At 41.4% G+C, this 22327-nt stretch overlaps 1 protein-coding gene across 1 annotated transcript in view; it reads right to left on the bottom strand.

Annotated features, from left to right (window-relative positions):
• Positions 1-22327, bottom strand: part of FHOD3 (formin homology 2 domain containing 3) — a 507831-nt gene that overhangs the window by 96564 nt on the left and 388940 nt on the right. Inside the window, exons 16-17 of the mRNA XM_006150579.2 lie at positions 17432-17482; positions 10512-10726 (exon numbers count right to left, since the gene is read on the bottom strand). Coding sequence (XP_006150641.1) covers positions 10512-10726; positions 17432-17482 — 266 coding nt within the window. The remainder of the gene's footprint in view (positions 1-10511; positions 10727-17431; positions 17483-22327) is intronic.

Below are 22327 nucleotides of genomic sequence, written 5' to 3' on the forward strand. Positions count from 1 at the left end.
TTTGTGTGCAGCTGCAGTTGCCCGCCTGCAGCCGGTGGCCACGTGCAGGCCTGGAGACCACGCACAGGCTCAGGCCCGGTGGCCATGCGCCAGCCCTGGAGAGGCAGTGGAACGCAGAGCAGAGCCCCGGCCGGCCGCGCAGGCCCTGGGGGGCCACGCAGGGCCCCGGGGGCCCATGCAGGCGCCGCTGCCGCTGCCACACAGGGCTGAGGGCCCCCCCCCTTTACAGTTTTTGATTCTGATCTATTAAAACTAAAACTTTTTTGAAAGTAAAAAATGCATTAAAATACCTATTAACACCTATTTAATGACTGCAGTAAGCTATATAGCCCCAGTAAGGTGCTACTTTATAGTATGTTTACTTTACTCACTGAGGTTTACACCTAAAGTCGGAAGTGTATTCATAGGTATGTACATATTAGCTGTGCTTGCTATTGAAAGTTTTTTAGATTAATCAGGATCTTTAGTGAATCAATAAAATGGTGGGGGGGAGGCATGGAAAACAACTGTACCTACCAGACAGTATGGGAGAAGGGAGGAGAGTTGGCAGAGGGTGAGAGGTAGGGGGAAAAAGTTTCAAACAAATCAACTCCAATGTTTGTTTGTCCTTGAATGCCTAGTGAGGCTAGTGGGACTCTTGGGTAATTAGATGACTGTTTTCTTATAAGAGCGAATGGAAGACGAATCTTCTTTAAGAATGAAGACGCTAATTCCAAACTGGCAATATTTGTCAATAGTTCCTGCAGTTCTTATCAAGTCTCAGATAGAAACATCAAAGATGTCAAAACAAAAAGTGCAGTTTTAGAAGAGATACAATAACATTAAAAAAGATAGTCTTAAATAAAAAAATTTACTAATAAAGTGACTCAGCTTGTTTTTTTTTTTTTGTTGTTTTGTTTTTTTTTGTCAACTCATCTTTTCAGGCTTAAGCAAAATGTAGTAACTCTTAGTTAGATGTTCTAATATCCCTACTGGCAAAACTTAATTCATTAAGTAAGTATTGAGATTTATCAAAATGTTAAATATTATGTTGGGCACAGGAAACTCAGATATGAAAAAATATGGTTCCTACAATCTTTTTCAGGTTAATGTTGTCTATTAAGTCATGGCCAAGAGATATTATAAGACCAAAACAACTAATATCTAAAGAAACTATTTGCTCTTCTTGCCAATAAATTCTGACCATGCCCAAGCATAACTAGCTGGCCTACAATTGGGGTACAACTAGAAATTCCAATTTTAAATTCTCACCCCAAGGAGTTAAGCCTTCCTCACTTATATCTGGTCACTAATTGATGTGGCTCTCTACTGAATTAACAACTCGGTTTATTCATACTTGTTAGCAAATTCATTCACAAAAGAATGCCTATCTGGAATTAGAATAAAATTCACTTAAAATAAGGTATTCAATGGACAGAATGCTTATGTCATCCCAAAGTATGTAGGTTGAAGTCCTAACTCCCAAGGTGATGGGGACTTCAGGAGGTGATTAAGTCATGGAGCAAAACCCTCATGAATAGGATCAATGCCCTTAGAAAACCACAGACTAGCAAGCTCCTTTCACCATGTGAGAATGCAGCAAGAAAGTACCACCAACCTAAAAGTGGACCCTTACCAAACACCGAATCTACCAGCAACTTAAAATTCCAGCCTCAAGAACTAAGAAACAAATGTCTGTTGTTAATAAGCTGCCTACTTTGGGGCATTTTGTTATAGCAGCCTACATGGACTAAGAGAAGGCATATGTTAAAGCAGTTAAAAAATATCTTTATCAGATTGTCCAAATATCCTCTGAATTTTCTATTTAAGAATTATATCCTCACAAAAATATGGCCCAAATATACTATGTCAATTTTTCTGCAAATGTTCTTTCACTATTTATTAGGCCCAAATAATTTGTTCAGTCCTTACTAGAATGATCTTTATAGTCAAAGGTATGTTGTCCTTTCTGGGTACAGGCAAATAGCTGTCTCTGTAGATTAACAGGTCTACTTTTTTTGATTGTTTGTTTGTTCACCAACACATAAAATATTTCTTGAATGCCTACTCTTCTTCAAGCACTGGATGAAAACAAAGGTGATCCTAGGCCTGAGCCCTCCCCTGAGGCACACACAGATGAGAGGAATAACCAGTTACCACACACACGGTGAGATAAGCCCTGTATCCCCACTGTGCACAAGATATAAAGGGAACACAAAAGAGGAGTCAAAGGAGGTTTTAGAGAAGGTGCTTCTCTAAAGGTGGATGGATAGGATAAGACTCCTAGATGGATAGGACTCAAGTGGGCACACAATGGTAGAGGGTGCCCCAAACACAAAGGCACCCAAAAGAACATGGCACCTTTCAGGTACCGATAGTGCATTTTAAACAGAAGGAACATAATAAATGTGGGGTTGTGGTGGAAGACATTGTGGTACACATAGGATAACAAAATGATTTAAATGCCATGTAAGATCTGAACCATCAGAGGATTTTAAAAACAAGGTATGGACAGAAATAGTGGTTGGTTTTTATTATGTTTTGTTTGGGTTGGATTACTTGAGAAGAACCTGGAAGAAATGAGATTTATTAGAAGTGATTAAGGTCCAAATTGGAGGTGAGTAAGGCAGGACTAAGGCAGAGATGATGAAAAGTGAGGAAGAGGGCTGATTGGAGAAGAGGGAGCACAAAAGACACTTAATGACTAAATATGGGGTGTTATACTTTCTGCTTAAAATACCAAGCCGAGAAAGACGACCTGACCCAGGTGAGGACTAGAAGGCAAGAGCAGGTTGGCCAGTAGGAGTTTATGGTAAGAGCTGGGGGACACCTCACATGTGAATTCCCCCTCCTCTCCTGCAGATTGGCACCTGGAAAGTCTGAAATCTCTTAGGAGCAGTCACATGGATATGTCTGAAGAGGTGGGATACACATGCCCTGAGCTCAAGAAGGCCCAGGTAGGAGACCTGGCAGTTTTCAGCACACAGGAAATGGTTAAAAAGTTGCAGGTAGATGGGTGAGACAGTGACCTAGCAGTGAAATATGATGCTCTGTGAGGCCAACCCACATGGGAAGGTTCTCAGTTTAAGAGTGGAGACCTCTGAGTTTATCAATCTTGCAGTGCCCATGATCTGGGGCTGGCTGAAGGCTGGGGGTAGATTGTGACAGTAGGACCCTGTTTGGGATCTGTTTCTTTCATTTATGGAAGAAATAAACTTTTTTTAAAAAATCAGGTATGTATCCAAAAGCCCAGTGAGAGGGTGTGGCAGGAAAAGAGCTGGAGAGAGACTCTGGAAAAATACCATCACTCAAAGAACAGGCTGAAGAGACAGTGAGAATAATGCAAGCAAAAGAAAAAAATAAATAAAACAAGAAAAAAAGATCATGACAAAAATAATAAAAAATGTAGGAGCCATGAAAATAACATGTTAGTCTGAAGATTACCTAGAGGATGCAGAGGGATCCAGAGGAGCTGAACCTAGAAAATGAATAAGCTGCTACTGGAACTTCCCAATGCAGCTGCTAGAGGAGGCTTTCTTTCTCAGAGAAGTTCCAGCTTCACCAAGGCACTAAAAATGCATGTCACTGATGGGACAGGGAGGTGTGGTGTTATCTGTTGAAGATATTTTGATCAACTGGACTAGGGAGAAATGTTCACATATTCACATGTTCACTTTGTAAGCTAAATAATGTGATTGAATGTATAAAAATTTTTTGAAAAATTTAAAAAACACATGTCATGTCTCAAGGCAGACAAGATGCATTTCATAGTTCTGGAACCCAGGGGTTCTCTTGAAAAACCACACTTTTATGGGGTGGAAAGCAATGTGTGCATATCTTGTCACACTGCAGGTATTGTATGGTTTAGTACAAACTTGTTACAAGGGTAGATGGGGGAAAGGCAGGAACACTGAAGAGAAAGCAGTAGATGAGGAGATAGCAGAGAGGTGATTAAGGTCCCGAACATGGATAAGGATATCAGAATGAACCTGAGAGGTATTTTCCTTTGCTATTTCCCGGGTCTCAGTAATAGAAATCTGGAATACCCCAAACTAAAGAATCCCCGTTGTCATGAAATCTAGAGTCTCTTGACCATCCTGGAAGCAGGGACCCAAAAGCATGATACACACGGATATCTCATGCAGCCAACAAGCCAGGTTTCCTATGAGAACCTCCAGATATGGGTTAGCTCGTTCATTTCTAGCACTTGCTCTACATGGGATCTCCCAACTCCTGATGCTCTTTGTTTTTGTTAAATAAGAACAAGTGAGCTAATTGCTATTCAAAAGTTAAACATGCTATTTATATTAAACAGACTTAAGGATACAAATTTGATAGTATGGGTTTATTAAAACCCAGTATAATCTAATGTTGGGAAACAATTCTCTATACCTCTTCCACATTTTTGCAGTCTTGGAATCAGAGGCACTCATAGCCATGTTCTGGACTATCTTCCTAAGAGTGTATGTATAAACAGCCTTGAAAGATGGGGATAGTGACTCTATACAGAGAAAGGCTGGTTGGTTTACTGCCCAGTGTAATAAGATAATGTCTCCCTTTGAGACAAAGAGAAGGGCTGCTTGCTACCAACTATAAGACTCAGATCCCTAAGTTCAGGGTTCCTCTCTTCAGATCTTTACAGCATGTGTGCAGGTATCACTGAATCCTACTCGCATCACTCCAGAAACTGACACTTGGGGAAATGGCACAATGCTGACATTCTGGATTCTACTACTATTATGAATAACAAAGTTCTTTGCTTCTGACACAAGGGTTTCATGTCTTCTGCCAGCATCCATGAAAATGTGGCAAGCTTTTTTAGCAGCATACAGTGTCAGACTCTTCAAAGTTCTTGACACCTAATAGCTGCCAATAAAATCATTGTGTTGCCCTAACATGCCATTTTTATTTTATCAACTTTCCCAATGCCATTATGTGCCTTATCCTTATTTTTTAGTCTTTGCCTACTTCAAAAAGATTCAAGACTCTAATGTTTCAAAATATGCTGAAAGAAAACATACTGCAGGCAACAGTCCCCTTCTATACAGAGGAAAAGAGAAAATAGTAGGTAGGGTCTTGGCCATGGGTAGAGTTCCTGCATTTGTTGAATTGACCACATGGCATCAAGTAACACCAGACAGGTGAGGATAGGGAGGTGGGGCAGCCCTGAGTCACAGAACCACAAGGAATCTAGTTTCCTGCCAATTCATGAAACACCAGACTGGAGGTGTCCAAATGCTTTATGCAAGGGAACCAGCATGCATTGGGGTGATGAATGACGATATTCCATTGCTACTGTGCCAGTTGGAAATAGGATACCAGATGTTTCTGATTTCCGCCAGGTGGATTAGGTAACTAACCTAGGAAAGTGCCTCCACCTGAAGGAGACTCAAAACATGTCCTACAACGAAGGTGACAAGTCAATAGTAATGACAACAGCCAAGATGATGAATGGATGCCCATACAAAACATTATTCACTTAAATAAACTGAACACTATATGACATAATTTATTCAGATGTCTATACTTTTATTTCTAGGTTGGAGGATCAGTAGGCTGGGAGAATCGTCATAGTTACCATTACTGTAAATGCTAGGATCTGTGGGAGGAAATGTCAGCATATTACTGTAAATGATTTCTGTAAATGCTGCCAAGGAAATGCTGCTGAGTAGGCCATAGCCATATAGGCCATATTTTCTACATCCAGGGCCAAACAAGAGCCATATGCAAAAGACCTACTGACCTGATTACAGGCAAATAATCAATTGTTGCTGAATGCATTTTTCTCTGACTTAAAATTAACACAGCATGGCAAAACTTTCAACTGCATCTCTAAAGTATTTCTCTGTTCAAATGGAGAGTATCAAGCAAAAGAATAACAAAACCAACCTAGCCATGGTGTATTCTTTCACTGTAGGTTCACAGGCGAAGGCTAGTTACAAACTCTTGAGATAAGCTTTCCCTGGTAAAGGTCATCCCCTCTACCTGGTCTTGGGAGAGACTCGTGTTTGAAAGAGGGACCATAGTTCCGGTTCTCCAAGGAAGGTATTTCAGGAACCCTGGAACACCCCACAGGGACCAACATCATCACAGTTTTTAGATGAGTAGTTTTTCTCGATTCTGTTTCCTGTGAAATAGGTTACCTGGTCTGACACCTACTGGAATAACAGATAATCTGGATGTATTTGACTTCATGTATGGATACACAGATCACCGTATTTATTATTCATCTTATAATTTTCTCAAGAGTCATACTGATGACTCTGTTCTTTCTTTCTTTCTTTCTTTCTTTCTTTCTTTTCTTTTCTTTTCTTTTCTTTTCTTTTCTTTTCTTTTTTTTTTTTTGGAGAGGTTTTTGCTATAGAGCATGTGTACTTGCCGGAAAGAGACAGAGACAGCTCTTTTTTTTTTTTTTTTTTTTTTTTTTTTTTTTTTTTTTTTTTTTTTTTTTTTTTTTTTTTGGAGAGGTTTTTGCTATAGAGCATGTGTGCTTGCCGGAAAGAGAGAGAGACAGACAGAAAGTGAGAAATCACTCCCCGGGGGGATGGCCACAACACAATCCCTTCTCCTCCATTCTCCTCTTGGGATCTTGGGCATGCACACACATGCGCCTGGCGTGAGTTTAAGCTACCAGGTCTAGGACTCAAACTGTAGTTGACTACATGGGAATCCAGAGACAGCCATTATGCCAACTGCTGGTCCCTGAAGAACTCTATTCTAATAACAACACTGTACTATACAGTGATTGAATGTATTTAAAAAATATAGAAACAAAACTAAATAAATAAATAAATAAATTTGACCAAAGTGAGATAAAGAGAAAGTGAGACAACAAGCCATTATGTCCGGTACTTGAACCATAGTTCAGCATGTGGGAGTCCAGCACCTTGACTACTATGTCTCCTGCGGGTCCCCCTCAAAATCTTTTTTTTTTGTTCCTAGTTTGTCTTTTCTACCACGTCACCTGCTGGCCCTCCAAACTTGTCTTTTCTAAATAGTCAAAATCATTTAAAATAAAATTTAGTAAATAAGGTTAAGGAAAAAACACACTATACCTTCTTCTCTGATTAGTGAAAATAACTTGTTTTCAGAGTCATCTAGGAATTCCTTAAAATCATAGGAAATAAATTTATGAGATAGATATTCTGATGTATACCCACAGGGCTGAATGAAAACAGGAAAATATATCAAAGCAATGAGTAAAAAGAGATGCCCTTACATATTTACCTCAACATAGGGCTGATATCTCCATTGATTATAGCACAGTGCAAATGAGAACACACATGTATGTCTTTTCCTCATTTAGGCCTAATATTGATAGCTTTGCACAGAGGAAAAATACTCAGACCATCACCACTCAGTCCAGGGACAAACATCTGCTGTGAGCCACAAGAGGGCCAGATGGAAAAATCATTCAAAAACACATGGACTTGCTGGTAGGGGTTAGTGCATCATTTATACAAAAGTTACAGCAGATTTAACTGGGAAGGATTTTGGTCGAAAGAGCTCACTAGATGGTACATATTATTATTGGTATTTGACCATTAACTCTTCCCTTTCAAAACAGATATTTTGTAAGAGAAAAGAAAAACGAGTTTCTAAAGTTCTCATATCTTCTGATTTTAAAAGTTCTCCAGAATTTGGGACCAGCAGTTAGCGTAATGGCTATGTCGCTGGACTCCCACGTAGTTAGCCATGTTTCGAGTCCCGGACCCAGTGGCTTAAACTCACGCCGGGGGCGTGTGCATGCATGCCCAAGATCCTGAGAGGAGAATGGAGGAGAAGGGATTGTGGCATGGCCATCCCCCCTGGGGGGTGATTTCTCACTTTCTGTCTCTCTGTCTGTCTCTGTCTGTCTGGCTAACGCATGTGCCCTATAGCATAAACCCCTCAAAAAAAAAAAAAAAAGAGTTCTCCAGAATTTGAGTAGGGAGTTGACATAAAAGAGCTCCCCAAATGATCTTTAACCCTGAGGTACACATAATGTGGTAATATTTGCTTTTCTTGGTAAATGCAATTCTGAAACAGAGGCTGCAATTTTTACAAATATGGGGGAGAGGATAAGCAAAGGGATGGTGTGGTGTTGCTGTGAGTCCCACTACAAACATAGAACTGGATTCCATGGTAAATGACTGGGATGGGAATCAAACCCTGCTCCCAGTGCTGGGCCAACAAGACCTGAAACAAATCCTCCAATATATTTTAGCCTCAGGAAAATATGGATAATAGCATCTCCCCAACTTATTCAGTTCCATAACAAGATATTCAGCAGTAGCACTTGGGAATAAGGGCTAGGGCACTATGTAATATGTAGTGTATTATGGTCACATGATCCTGCAAGGACAGAGAGCAAAAAAGCCAGCCAATCCTTGGCGCGTTTGGACTACATAATGCCAGGTGTTTGGTATACGAAAAACATCTGGGTCTACAATTACATTTTTTATTCTTCCTCCAGATGTTGGATATTGTAAATGTTAGGGATAAGCAAAAGTTACTTTGAACAGTCAAAAACAAGACCTGGTAAAAAGAATAAGCGATTAATTGGATGCTGGCAGAATGTTCTCTTTTAAAACAGATATTTTTAAAAGAACAATAACAGATTAGGCTGAGAAAAACCATTCTGCTCTGTCAGTTCGGTATTTCTGTCATAGGGGCAAAAGTCTCCAAATCAGAAGGAAGCCTCATTCTTTCTGAGACCATCCACTTAGAGCATATCTTTTTACTCATTTATCATTTCTGATTTTATAAATCAGCTACATATTAAAGCAAGGAAGCTAGGATACTTTTCTGGTTCCCATTGTCTTAGATCATAATTACTTCATGTATAATAGTTCTTCTGGATCACAAAAGAGCCACTGGTTTTTCTTCTCCTTCCTTAGGAAAAAGCAAACACTACAAGATGCTATTTTGTTATTCTGTAGTTATGCATAAATCCGAGTCCAGTATTCCTTTTTTTAATCACAGATATTACTTATGTGATTTCACACATTCTCTCAGACTCCATTCTCTGAAAAGTAACATTTTCTATTTACCTTTCTGAAAGCATACTAAAATGATTTTACACACAATTGTATAGTTTATATATGCAAAATAAATATTTTCTGTTCTTAAAATATCCTGTCTTTTCAATAGGATTGAATGGCCTCAAGTTTAACTATCATTGGACAAAATACTTGAGAAACTGTCTTTTGTCACAAACATCAAGTGGATTAAAAATTTGAGTATGAACTGTTCATAGAAACTAACAATTTCCTTTCAACTTGGTGCTGTTCTGTATTTCACAGTTTAGGTAATCATTCTGTAAACTGCTGGAGGTACAACTCTGGAGAGTTGAAAGTGTCAAGATTAAGTCTGAACCACAGATTTGCAAGGACATGGTTTTCACATTGCCTCTGGAGATACCACAATGCAGACAGAGTAGTGATACGAGGTGGGGTTTGGAAGGCATACGGCTCTTACAGAACAGTCTTGGTTTCTTGATTCTCAGAGTCTCAACATTTTAAGATCAGTATTACTCATCTATGACTGAGCCATCTGCCTGGGTCAGTCTTCCACGGCTCAGGGATGAGGAGGAACTGGGTGTAATGGAAAGCTGCAGTAGAGCCAGGCTGCTCCCCAGAATGAGCCCTGAGTCTTGGAGAGCCAGCAAAGAGCTGGACAGACAATATCATTCCGTTACATCCAGTTCTGCTGAGGTCATGGAGTCCTGCCTTGTTTAAATTAAAGTTTACGCCATATTTAGTCAACTCTTCTAGAGTTAAAAGTTTAGTATCTGTGCTGTCTTCAGTCAGTTAAGTTTCTATCAGACTGTAAACCACACACTTGATTAAACCAAACAATGTGAGCGGCAGGGTTAATCAACATGCACCATCCTCTGGATTAATATGAAAGAAAATGAACTCAAAATGTGCAGGCCAATCAGGAAAACAGCAAATACTCAAGTTGTAGTGAACAGTATCATTGTTTTTCTCCAAATAAAGCTAAGACAGAGAATTTCTCCAGGGACAGTCTGCCTTTCTGCATATAAGCACAACACACACACACACACACACACACCCCTAAGCATGTGCCAGCAATTTTTACTATTTTAAGTTTTTTCATCTTTAATGTGTAACTTCTATTTTCACTACATTTGCATTTGTCTTTACTTGCTTTAATTAATTTCATTTTCTGTCAGTTTGATTTAAACCAGACCAAAGGTCCCTAGGGTGAGAATATTCGAAAGTGGTCAGTTCGTTGGGCAGATTCACATATTCAGATTATAAAGTACTGAGTTAATACTCTGAAGCTGAGGATTAAAATGGCAAAATAAGTCTGCTTTCTATTCTCCCTTTTCAATGGTCATAGACTGCAGCCTTTTGCGTTAATGCCAGTGACTCTCAAGGCATCTAGCTTATGAGTGACAATGCAGGCAAGCAGCCAGCCCCTAAGCTTACCAGGTCTTAGTTTGCAGGTTAGAATCACCACTACTGCCAGGAGAAGCCTGTCTGGTGTTAACCCACCAGTGTGCCCTCTGCTCCCCCTGCACTCACCTTGGGGATACTGAAGTGTTCCTGGGGAGGAGGATGGTACCACGATAGCCTCCTGTGCATACGGAGACGAAGGGCTGTGGCTCAGAGGGGCAGGGGAGGCAGGGGATGCTGGCGACGTCAGGTCCAAGGAGAGGTCAGCTCTGCTCCGGCTCGCACTCCGGCTTCTCAGCTCCTTCTCATGTGCCTCGGCTGCCAACTGCTCCAAGTATTTGTATCTGAAAGTTAAATTCCAAAGGGTTTCCGTAAAAAGAAAGAGGAGCCCGTGGCTGATGCTTGTTTATGGATGAAACACCTGCAGAGTGAGCTGGTTTCCTGATGCACAGAGCATAGTGCAAGGCTGGCTGAAGGGTCAGTCCGCCAGAAACACCCAGCAAAGCCAAGATGCTAATGATTAAAAATCCCGCATCATTCATAACCAAGCAAATTGGGGGAAGTGGCAACATCACACAGTCCCCAGATACTGGATCACTGTTGCAGAATCCTATTTTGCTTTTTTAGGAAACATTTATACAAATAAGCAAAACAGCCATAAGGACCATCCAAAAGCCCCAACAGTGACAGCTGGAAACCAAACGCCCTCACAGCTCTCAGCTGTGTAATGGGAGAGTGACTTGGTATGGCAGAGAGAAACAATGCCCCCCAAATACCAAAAGGGGTTGCTTGGATGAAGGCCTCCCTGAATTTCTGAACCTGCTTCAATGCTAACAGCAATGCCACTGGAATTTACTTTGTTCTCTCAGTGTCGACCATGGAAACTTTTTTATATCCTAAAATATTTCTGAGTAGGACTCAGACATCCAATAGCTTGGACCTGACGTCACATATAGTTTATTCATCAAAGTCAGTTTAAAAGAACAAAGATACATCTGTTTTGCATTTCAGGCAGGCAGAACCCACTGACTGTTTATTAAGACCAGCTACCAATCATATTCTTCATAGTGCGCTTTATAGATCAGACCAAAATAACTTTAAAATATGTGCCTCTTCCAGATGTCTGCTAATTTTACGCACCATTATTTGTTCAGAAATAAATTTATGAATTCAGCTGTAGCAGGTTTCTATCTTATCCACCACTGAACTTTGAAACATCTTTGTCAAGACCCTCACTCTACGACCATCTAGATCCATTGCTTTGGTATCTCCTCATGGACAAGCCCTCCATTTTGGCCCTCCATGGCTCCCATCCAGCCACCAGACATAGCACTCCTAATTTAGTCAGATAATAAAGGCAGAGCTCATATTTGAAATCTTCAGTAACAATGCATTTCTTCGTCCTATCCTTTAGGTGGGCGTGGTTCTCTTCTCCCCTCTTCCTGATGTCTGTAATGGTCACCTTTTCTCCTCACCAGCCCAGAGGTTGTCTGCCCTTCAGGCTGTGCCTACACACACATCGCCTTCTGTGAAGCCTGCCTTGACCACCACAGCTGGAAGTGATCTTGGCCTTGCCTCTGAACTCATGTCGGATATGTAGTCCATTCAACTCAGATGGCATTTTACATTTACTGCCTGGCATATTTAGTCATCTTTTCACATGTGTTTGTCTGTTTTCAACAAGCAGATAATGGGATTTTTGAGAACAGCAAGATTACTATCCTTTGTTCTTTCCCTTGGTGCCTTGCATCTGCTGGCTGATGGGAAGCAGACAGGGCACATAGGGAAAGCCCTGATGGCAGCACCTCACCCGCAGAGCCCACCCTCAGCCTCTCCTTTTGTAGAGACAAGGTCTCATATGTTGCCCAGGCTGGTCTCAAACCTGTGATCCTCCCGTGTTGGCTTCCTGAGGAGCTGGGATTATGATTTGTGCCACTGCACCTGGAACACCCAATTTCACTTTTTGTTGGGACTGAGCTTGCTTTCATGGTGAGTTTCTGATAAAGGATGTGCAATGGGGGAGTATATACCAACATCCAAGAGCATTGAGAGAACTGCCTCATGGTGACAGGGAGAGGCTCAGCCAGGGAGAACGATTCAGAAACTCCATTTCAACAGCAGCATCTCTCAAAAGGTAAGAAGTAACAAAAGGTATGTGCTTCTGAACTTAATTCAGTGGTAAGAAAAAAGTATCTAGCTATGGAAGTAGCAGGACCCTTGGGAGGAAATGATCTTGAGGGCAGAATCCGAGTCCCAGGAGGCATGTGCTGAACAAGATGGTGGCAGACTCAGGGCCAGGAAGGGTGTTAGCCAACAGTAGTGAGCTCCTTTCCCACCCACAGTTGAAACCTCCTGGGGCAGGAGGAAGAGGTCGGCAAAGACCAAAGAGCAAACGGGCTCTGGACAGGTCCAGAGATCAGAATCCCAGGTCAGGAACTTAGAAAGGTTCAATGAGGTTGATAAGGAAGCTTTTTATGAGAGGCTTCCAGCCACAAGGACAGCCATTTATGACCTACATTTCAGCCTGACTGACCCTGGTCCTGGTCTCCAGCACCCTCCCTGTGGGCAGCCAGGCTGGCACATGCTGGCAGTCCAAGTTTTTGCTCCAATTTCTGGGTAGATAGGACACAAAGATCCTTTTGATACACACATCAATCTTACAGATGCTATCACTGAGGGTCCATGAGACACTGGGGGAGTTAAGAGTTTAACCTGAATTATCCTGAGGAAATGAGAATGTTTATGTGCTAGACAGAAATGGCAGGGGCTGGGCAGGGTTCCAGGGAGCTCTTAATGGTAAGAGTTCCAGTTGTGTGACATGAGAAGGAATTTTGGAGACTGGTTGCAGAACCATGTGAATGCATTTAGCACTACTGAACTGCACACTTAAAAACAGTTAAGATGGTCAATTTTATGACATGTGTATTTTGTTACAATTTATTCTTAAAAAAATTTAAATGGCAGTGTCATAGAGTTCAAGAGCACTAGACCTTTCTGAAAAAGCATCAGCAGAGCTTGTCTGCAGTGGATAGGTAGGCGTGGGAAAAAACTCGCTACCTGGTACTTACGTGGCATGACCTGGCATCACAGTTAACAACCCCTACTGACCTACTAGCCTCCAGCAGTCTCTGGGGAGGTACCTGGCCTGTGTCATGACCTTGTTTAGACAGTGACTCTCCGGGCCCTGGTACTCAGGGGCCCAGTGATACTGTTTCCGGGAGCCCTCTGGCAAATGCAATAACTGCCACAGGACCCTATTGCCCTGTGAAGCAACTAACGCTGTTAACTAACTGCTAACTGAGGGACTAGCACCCAATTAGCAGATGTTGGTGAAGTCTACCCTGTAGAAAGCACTAGGCGCTCCCCACAAACCACAGCAATAAGAAAATACTTTTTACCTTTTCTGTCTTCACCTAAACATTTCCATTTATCCTACTTTGCCCACATCAGTTGTTAACTCATTCGTCCTTTCATTTATTCATTGAACACTGTTGTGTGCCTGTCATGTGCTAAGAAAGAACTTACTAGGCACGAGAGCTTTAATAACAAACAAAAACAAACCCATCTTCCACAAGCGCACAGTTCAGTGGAGAAGAGAGGCAAATAAACCATTGGGGGAACTCCTAGCATCCTCCAGGGGCCAAGACAGGGCTGCAACAGCAGCTCAGAAATGCTGCCACTCTCCCACTTAGAAATCCTCCCTTACACTCTACTAAACCCTGTCGCTCTTGAACTACTCCATCCACTGTCCTTTTTTGTTTTGCGAGGTTTTTGCTATGTGATGCGTGCAATTGCCAGAAAGACAGACAGAAAGTGAGAAATCACCACCACCACCACCACCCCAGCGGGAAGGGCCACACCACAATCCCTTCTCCTCTTGGGATCTTGGGCATGCATGCACATGTGCCCAGAGTGAGTTTAAGTCACCGAGTCCAGGTCTCGAACGATGGTCGACTACATGGGAGTCCAGCAACAGCCATTACGCCAACTGCTGGTCCTCCATCCACTGTTACTTCTAAGCAATGCTCCAAATCCCCTCTCATTGCTTCAGTGAGGACTGTCACATGTGATTTCCTGAATCCTAATCCCATCCTAAACTTTCCCTGGCACTTTTTTGCCAGAGTCCCTGCTCAACAAAACACACTTCCTCTCAGTTCCTGCCACCCCCTCCCACTAAGAAACCCAAGCTGAGCTGGTCTTCTGTGCAACACACTTACCGTGTGTCGCCAGCCTGGATCTTGTCCCTTACTACCTCTTCCTCCTCTTCCTTTTAAAAAATTAATCAATAATTAGCATGTAAAGCTTATTTACTAATATTTAGAAAAATTAAAGTATCAGTTCAACAGAAACTTACTCTGGGTTGGCAGCACTGTCAATAGCACAGTTTGTCTTAGATTATTAAATGAGGAGGTAAAGATACGATATAAAAAATGGTGCAGGTCCTGTGGCCTAGTAGTTAAGGCAGCTGGATCCCACATAGCTGACCATGTAGTTTAAATCCTGGTCCCAGTAGCTTGAAAAACACACCGAGAACATGTGTATGCATGCCCCAAACCCTGAGAGGATAGAGAAATGGAGGAGAAGAAATTACAGTATGTCCCATTGCAGGGGTAAGAGAGTGCTTTCTTTCTCTGTCTCTTTGGTGAGTTCACATGTCACCTCTGGAAATTGGAAAGGAGAGGAAAAGGAAGGACAAAGAATTAAAAAAAATATACTTGGATGGCCACTCTACTTGAACATAACAGGATTAAATTCACCTTGCTACATTTATGGGATCCAAACCTGAAAACCCATCTGCTGTGACTCTGGCTGTTCTCACTGAATCACTGCATTCAGGATATGAAGCACAGAACCCAAAAGACATGCCTGGCTGTATCTTAAGGAGATAATGGACGGAATCTACTCACTTATTCTGTACCTCTTTCTACCTTGGGTCTCCATCAGTTCCCCCATCCATTCCCAAATTCCATTATTCTTGGAAATCATCTTTCCCTGGGTTAATAGGAATCCCCAATGGTGTTCTGAACAGGGGTGAAAGACTCTCACTCCTCTTTCACCAGTTAATTCGGGAGGCAAACTACCCAAGAAAAGCAGCTGGTTCAAACTGGGCAAATGCTTCACTGGGTCCCCAAGCCTCCGTGCAAACAGAGGGGTGGGCTGTGAGGACAGAATCCCACATGGAGCCAGGAGAAAGCCAGATCCTGCACAAGATTCGAAGCCCAGGCAGGCAGGTAGCCGAGGGAGGCAAGTGAGGCGAGAGACCAAGGGCAGGAGAGGAGTGACAATCTCATTTGCACAAGCTTGTCAGGCCTACGTGAAGCCCTATTTGGAAAAAAAGGGCAGTAAATAATATCCATAAAGAGCTGGCCTGTCATGGTTTGAGGAAATTCTGCAGTCAGTCTGAGCCAGCTCAGACCTTGACACGGTACCTTGACATCTCCCTAGGAGCTGCCAAGTCTTGCCTGTGTAGACAGAACCTGACAGCCAAGTTGTTGAAAACTAAAAACAGGGAAGAAGCTGGAGGGAGAACTAAAAAAATAGAATTTAATTCTCTTAAGCCTGGGTGGACAGTCAATAGCATTTTTAGTAAAAGTGTAAGTTATGCCCCTCCCCCCCAACATCTAAACCAGGTACAAGGCAGAAACAGGAGTTTCTTTACCAGCATCTTTTTCTCAAAATATGTTGGCCACAACTGGTGACTAGGATGACAATAATCTAATAGAATGCTGCAATTAAAGCAATGCCATATTGTTTTATTTATGAGGCTGACCTAAGCATCTAATTTTTTAATTGAACACAGGCACTCTCTGCTCATCCCTGCCTCAGACTGTCCTGATATATTTAGCTGATGGTGTCTAAAAAATTAGCACAATTCCACTTATTGGCATATTCCAGAAATGGTTAGGTTCCCAGCTGTCTCCGGTATAAAAGATATAAAACCAGCCTGTCCATCTCTCTGCGCAGTAACCCCATCTGGTGGTATATGGGAAAACTGCAGGCCGTACAGTATTGGGGGTAAAAATGTATCTTTTGCTAGTCTTCTTCCCAAACCAGTTTCCTTGCTAATTTACATTGATCAGACACTGAGTATATTAACTTTGTACCACCTTCTTTTTTTCTTTCAAAAAGGTTTTTGCCATAAGACACGTGTGCTTGCTGGAGAAAGAGAGGGAAAGTAAGACATCATCCCCCGGGGGAATAGCCATGCCTCAGTTCCTTCTCCTCCATTCTCCTCCTGAGATTTAGGGCTTGCACCTGTACGCACCTGGCATTATTTTTAAACCACCATGTCTGGAACTTGAACCATGGTCAGCCATGTGGGAGTCTAGTGCCTCAAGCAGAATGCCAGCTGCTGGTCCCTTAACTTTGTATCTTCTATTGGGATTCCAAGAATGTTGTCATTGAAATTAACTAGGTTACAGCTTGAATATTATAAATAAAGCTATTGGTTCATTTGCTCATATATTTATTCCATATGTGATTCCTAAGAGCTTCCTTGGTGCCGAGCATTGTAATGGGCACTGAGGAAACCAAGGAAACCAGTATGATTCCTCCCATCCAGAAACTGAGTAGAGGGCAGGAGAGACAGGTAAGAGATTAGGCACAACCAGCAAGAGTTTCGGGGTGGTTGGCATCTAAGCCAATGCTTGGTACAACGTGTGAGCTCAAATATTTGTTGAAGCCATTCTGGCCAAGTTACATGAAAGTGCATAGCAAGGACACCCAACCTGGGCACAGCAGGGGTGGTAGAGAGTATTTTAAACACACGGCATATGTCAATATGCTAGTCATGCATGTGCTACTCTGGAGAAGACATTTTGAGGACAAGATACATCTATTTCACCATGATGGCACGAAATGATAAATCTGAACTTTCTTGGACAACGTAGATACCAGCACACCCTGTTCTGCAAAATGCCAATTTTGCAAGGGTTTGGATGTCTTAGATGGGGTATTTCTGTTTTAATGAACAAAGTCCCCTCTGCATGCTTGGTTAATAGCGCAAAGCACATGCCGTTTGGTTATAATGGGAAAGGAGAGATACAAACCTTTCTTCTCTTGCTTGCCTTTGCTCTTCTCTTTTGTCTAGATAGTCTCGGCTAATGGAAAAACACAGCACAAATAGAGAAGGAAAATAACAGAATTAGATGCTTACAAAAGTATCAAGAAATTATTAGCAGTATGTCACGAATGCTTGCTATTACCTCAGAAATGGAAAATGGTTGTAGATGAATCTGTAAAAGTTAAAAGGCTGTACTTTAAATGTAGTAAATACAATAGATTTTCAGTAAAACCATAGGGATGTCAGAAAACACAGGATTACTGGCTTCACTCAGAGACACTATTAATTACTCTTCAGAAAGGATATAAGTATATAAGAGAGGAGGGAAGAGAGGTTTAAGAAGGAAGAGAGGTTGGAAAAAAATATGTAAACAGGGCCAGCAGGTGACATAATGCTTAAGGTGTTAGACTCCCAGATGGCCAACCAGGTTTGAGTCCAGCTTGAAAAATCATGCTGAGTACAAGTGTGTGCATGCAAAATCCCAGGAGGATAGCAGAGAAGGGATTGTGATGTGGCCATCCCCCCAAAGGGTGATTTCTCACTTTCCCTCTGTCCTTTGCACGTGCCCCACAGCAAAATAAATGTGTGTGTGTGTGTGTGTGCATGTGTGTGTAAACAGAACATGGCAATTACAAGCAAGCAGTACTCTTGGAGTGATTAGCATCCAGCTGAACTCTGGGAGCTGCAAAGCATGCACCTCAAGTATGAAATCAAAGAGGGCCCCAGTGCTTTGGCCCCTTGGTATTGCATTCCACAGTCTAAATAGTTCTTCCACAGCCCAGGATCCTTTCTCTATATCCATCACACCCTCGGTTTCAATGCGAGGAACACCAGAAGCTCTTTGTGCATTCTCTTTTAACTGCATTCACAAGATACCCAACTTTGTCTGATTTCAGTGTTTTGTGTGTGTGTGTGTGTGTGTGTGTGTGTGTGTTCCCACTGGTGAGGTTCCATCTTGAATTTAACTGTAAGACCATGAGGTCAGCCTACTCTCAGTGTTTGTTTTCTTGGAGAATCCTGACATGATTTCCTACACAGGATCTCCTAATACAGCCTAAGTATTCTAGCTCTCCATGCATTGATAACTGGATGTAACAATACAGTAAATCAGAGACTAGTATATTAGGAGGGGGAGAAAAGTGCAACAAGAATCCGATTCATCACCATTTATATCCATCCATCTTCATCACTTCTCATACAAGAAATAAAATTTCCAATGACCCAGGAAGCTTAAGACCATATTCAACAAAAATAACAAATAAGGAACAATTTTTAGATGCTTTACCAAAAGTACAAGAAACATGAACAATTTTAACCAACGATCCAACTCTGATAGGTCAACTATTGCATAATCCCAGGGATTACTTTATAAACATTTTCTATTTCCTCTTTTGAATTTCTTTCATTCCATTTTCAGAAATATGGAATTGCAGACACCAAAATTAATAGCTGTCTGTGGTCTGTCCTAATAATTAGCATTCCTTCCTGGACAAGGGCCATTTTTCCAGGATCTATGTCCTTAAATAAAAAGTGAGACTCATTTGGCACCGAAGTAAATGGCAAATAGTAATGATGGTGTTCTTTGACGCCAAGTGGTCCAAGTCTAATCCACAAGGACATACATCTCTCTATTAGACATAATGGCTGAATATACACTGTAATGCACTCCTGTCCTCTTCTCCCATACTTTTGGGACTCCAACGACATAAATTCTAGGCATTTGGTATTGTTCCATGCCCCCTTCAGGTTCTATTTATTTTCCCAGTTTTTTATTTTGTTTTCAGACTGGATCATTTTAATCATCCTATCTTCAGATATGCCCACTCTTCTCTCATGTCCATCCTGCTATTCAGCTCATCTGATAAATTTTTATTTTGGTTTTTCATTTTTATTGAGTCTCTCTATATGTTTCCATTTAGTTCTCTGAGAAATCTTTTATTTCTTTGAAGAAATTTATCTTTTCATTTATTTCAAGAGTACTTAATGTTTATATTAGCTCATTTAAAGCCAGTATCTCATAATGACAACACCTATGTCCTTCTGCGGTTAGTATCTTTGGGCTTCCTTTTTCCATTCAGGTTATAATTTTCTCAATTCTTTGTATGACAGCTTATTTTAGATTACATTCTGTACATATAAAATGTGTTGTGATGAGATTATGGGTCTTATTTAAACCGTGTAAGTAGTGTTAATTTTTTTTTCTTCTCTGTATTGGCTTTGTTTTAGCAAGCAATCAAGCAGGTTAGGATCAGCCTGCAAGTTCTGACCTGTCTTCTGTTACCGGTTCCAGTATAAGCTCAGTTTTCAAATACTCTTAGTGCTATTCAGACCAGGCTCTTGTGTGCGCCACCCAGTGGTCAGTCTGGACCTGAGCTATGGACCGCTCTGTCCTTTGTTCCCAAAACCTGTGGGATGCAGTCTAGGTTCAGAGCTACACGGGCACAAATCATAGATGAACTTGGAGTGCTCTTTTCCCTGACTTGTGTGACTTTTCTAACACTTTTTGGGTTCCTTGGGTTTCCCTTCCTGGTCCTCTAACCAAAACCCTTGGGCTTCATCTTCCCTGCACAGCTGATAACTTCATCTATACTCAGCACAATGCAGCAGAGAATAGAGAGATGGATGGTTTGGATAATAGTTCATTCCCCAAAGTTTCATGCTTAGGAATTTGCTCTTAGTGGGCAGTGATTGGATTTCCCCCAGAAACTCATATATTGGGACTTGGCTGTATTGATTATTATATTGTAATAATGTTAAATGAAAATGTAATTCCTTTGTTATGTCCAGGGTGAGGCTTTGGGGTATGATAATGTCATTAGGACAGGGCCTCATGATTGACTTCAGGTAGAGTTTATAAGCAGAGGGAATGAGACCAGAATGAGAGAGGTTATATGGATACAGACCACTCTCTGCTCTGCTAAAGGTTTAAAAAAAAAAAAAAGTAAACACTTACTGGCTTGGTGGAACTTTGAACATTAGATTCCTTCCCTAATTCACCCATTCCCTCTTACATTCCAGAGTTTTCAGAGCTCTGTGCATGCTGTTCATGGTTTATGGTGGCATTCAGGGTGCAGCAGGAGACAGGGTGGGGTGTTTATTTCATTTCCCCCAGAAATGATACTCTGTTTTAGGAAGTTTTCAATCAAAAACTTTGGATGCATAAGCTAATCTCAGATTTTTCCATGTATTTCAGTCAGTTCCCTGCTGTTATTTGGTGGTACAATATATAAATCACTCAAAAAGTCATAAATCAGGAAGCATTCAACCTGGTCCAGGGTTTTTAAGAATTAGCCTTTCTGAAAGTGCCAGCTTCCAGAACTACCTCATGAGAAGCAGTGCATATAGGGCTGGCATTTCTATATATCATTTGGCAGAAATTTGACAGCTTAGGGTTTACCACACAACTGAAACTGGGAAATAATATTGTTTCCTTCATGTAGCCCATTTACTCAGTCTTTAAAAAGCTAGGATTTGCATTCACTCACAGATCTGTAATATTCGTAGTCATAAAGTAGTGAGTTATAGTTCAGTAACTTCACCACTGCTCATATTTTGATCATTTGTACATTCCTCTTCTTGGCTTCTAGTAAAAGTGAAGTTAGTGAATCTGTAAATTTTCACTGATGATGCCTTATATTCCCAGTGGATTTAACTGGGAGTATTCAGTGGGAGTATTGTTTGTCAGAGACTAAAGTGAAAAAACAGGAAGCAGAGGTAGAGGAAACAGAAGAAGAAATGAAAAAGCCATAGGAGAGATGACTGGGAAGATGAAGAGGGAAGAGAAGGAAAAGGAAGAGAAGGTAGAGGGAAGGTAAAAAGGAAGAAAGGTAATGGAAGAGTAGAAGAAATGGAATGTGTAAAGACTCAGCGTGTTTTGTAATCCATAAAGCACAGCAGGGTGTGATGCCCTGGAGAGGAGTGGGAGGAGGTTAACCTGAAGGCTGGGGCAATCAGGTATGATGCTGAAGTAGAAGCAGAGGAACACTGGACTCAGCAGGGACACGAAAACCATGATATGGAAACTGGAACGGCTACACTCAGGAACACATCCTTGGAACTGGATGCAGAAAATCAGGGGGCAACAGGTTGGGAGTAATCAACACAATGACTTTTTTTTTTCTCTCATAGGAAGAGAGAGTATTGATTTAAGAAAATATAATTAAAGATTGTTACAGGGAACAAGAAGCAAACCAGGATGTGGGAAATACAATTTCTCCTAGGCACCCAACAAAATATGAATAAAACATGAAGAACATTAGGGTAAGATGACAAATTAAGTTAAGACAATTAGGCTCTGTCCTCAGGAAGGCCTGGATGACCATGTCAGATAATGAAGGACCCAAGAATACACAAGTTCTAATTGTGTTTGACCATCTGTACTTCCTGCCAGATGGTCAAAGAAAGGCCATAAAAAACCAGATGCGGCCTATTTCAGGTGTATCTTGCTCATCCTTAAAGACACAGACAGAATTTGAAGCAAACATTACTTCCTAATGTTCTAACACCAGTATTAATCATACACAGCTGTAAAGTCTTGCACTTTAATTTCCAATTCATTATTTAAGAAATCTTAAACTTCTTACTTGAACTTGTTCCTCTCTTCCCGTTCGATCCTCTGCAGCCTTTCTTCTCTCTCCTGTCGTCGCCTCTCTCTCTCTGCTGCCAAAGACTCTTGGTGCTGCCTAAAGGATGATGTGAGAAGACCACTCAGTGAGGACCTAAAGATACAATGAGTAAAGGTTTTAGTGGATTCATCTGGGATTAAAAGTACCAAAGTAGGAATCAGTATGAAATCAGTATGACTCTGGTTAGAAATGAGGAAACTTGGGGGACCAGTAGATGGCAGAATTATTACATAGCTGGATTCCCACATGGTTGACCA

This window comes from Tupaia chinensis, unplaced genomic scaffold (assembly GCF_000334495.1).
Source record: "Tupaia chinensis unplaced genomic scaffold, TupChi_1.0 Scaffold000290_1, whole genome shotgun sequence".
Lineage (NCBI taxonomy): Eukaryota > Metazoa > Chordata > Mammalia > Scandentia > Tupaiidae > Tupaia > Tupaia belangeri.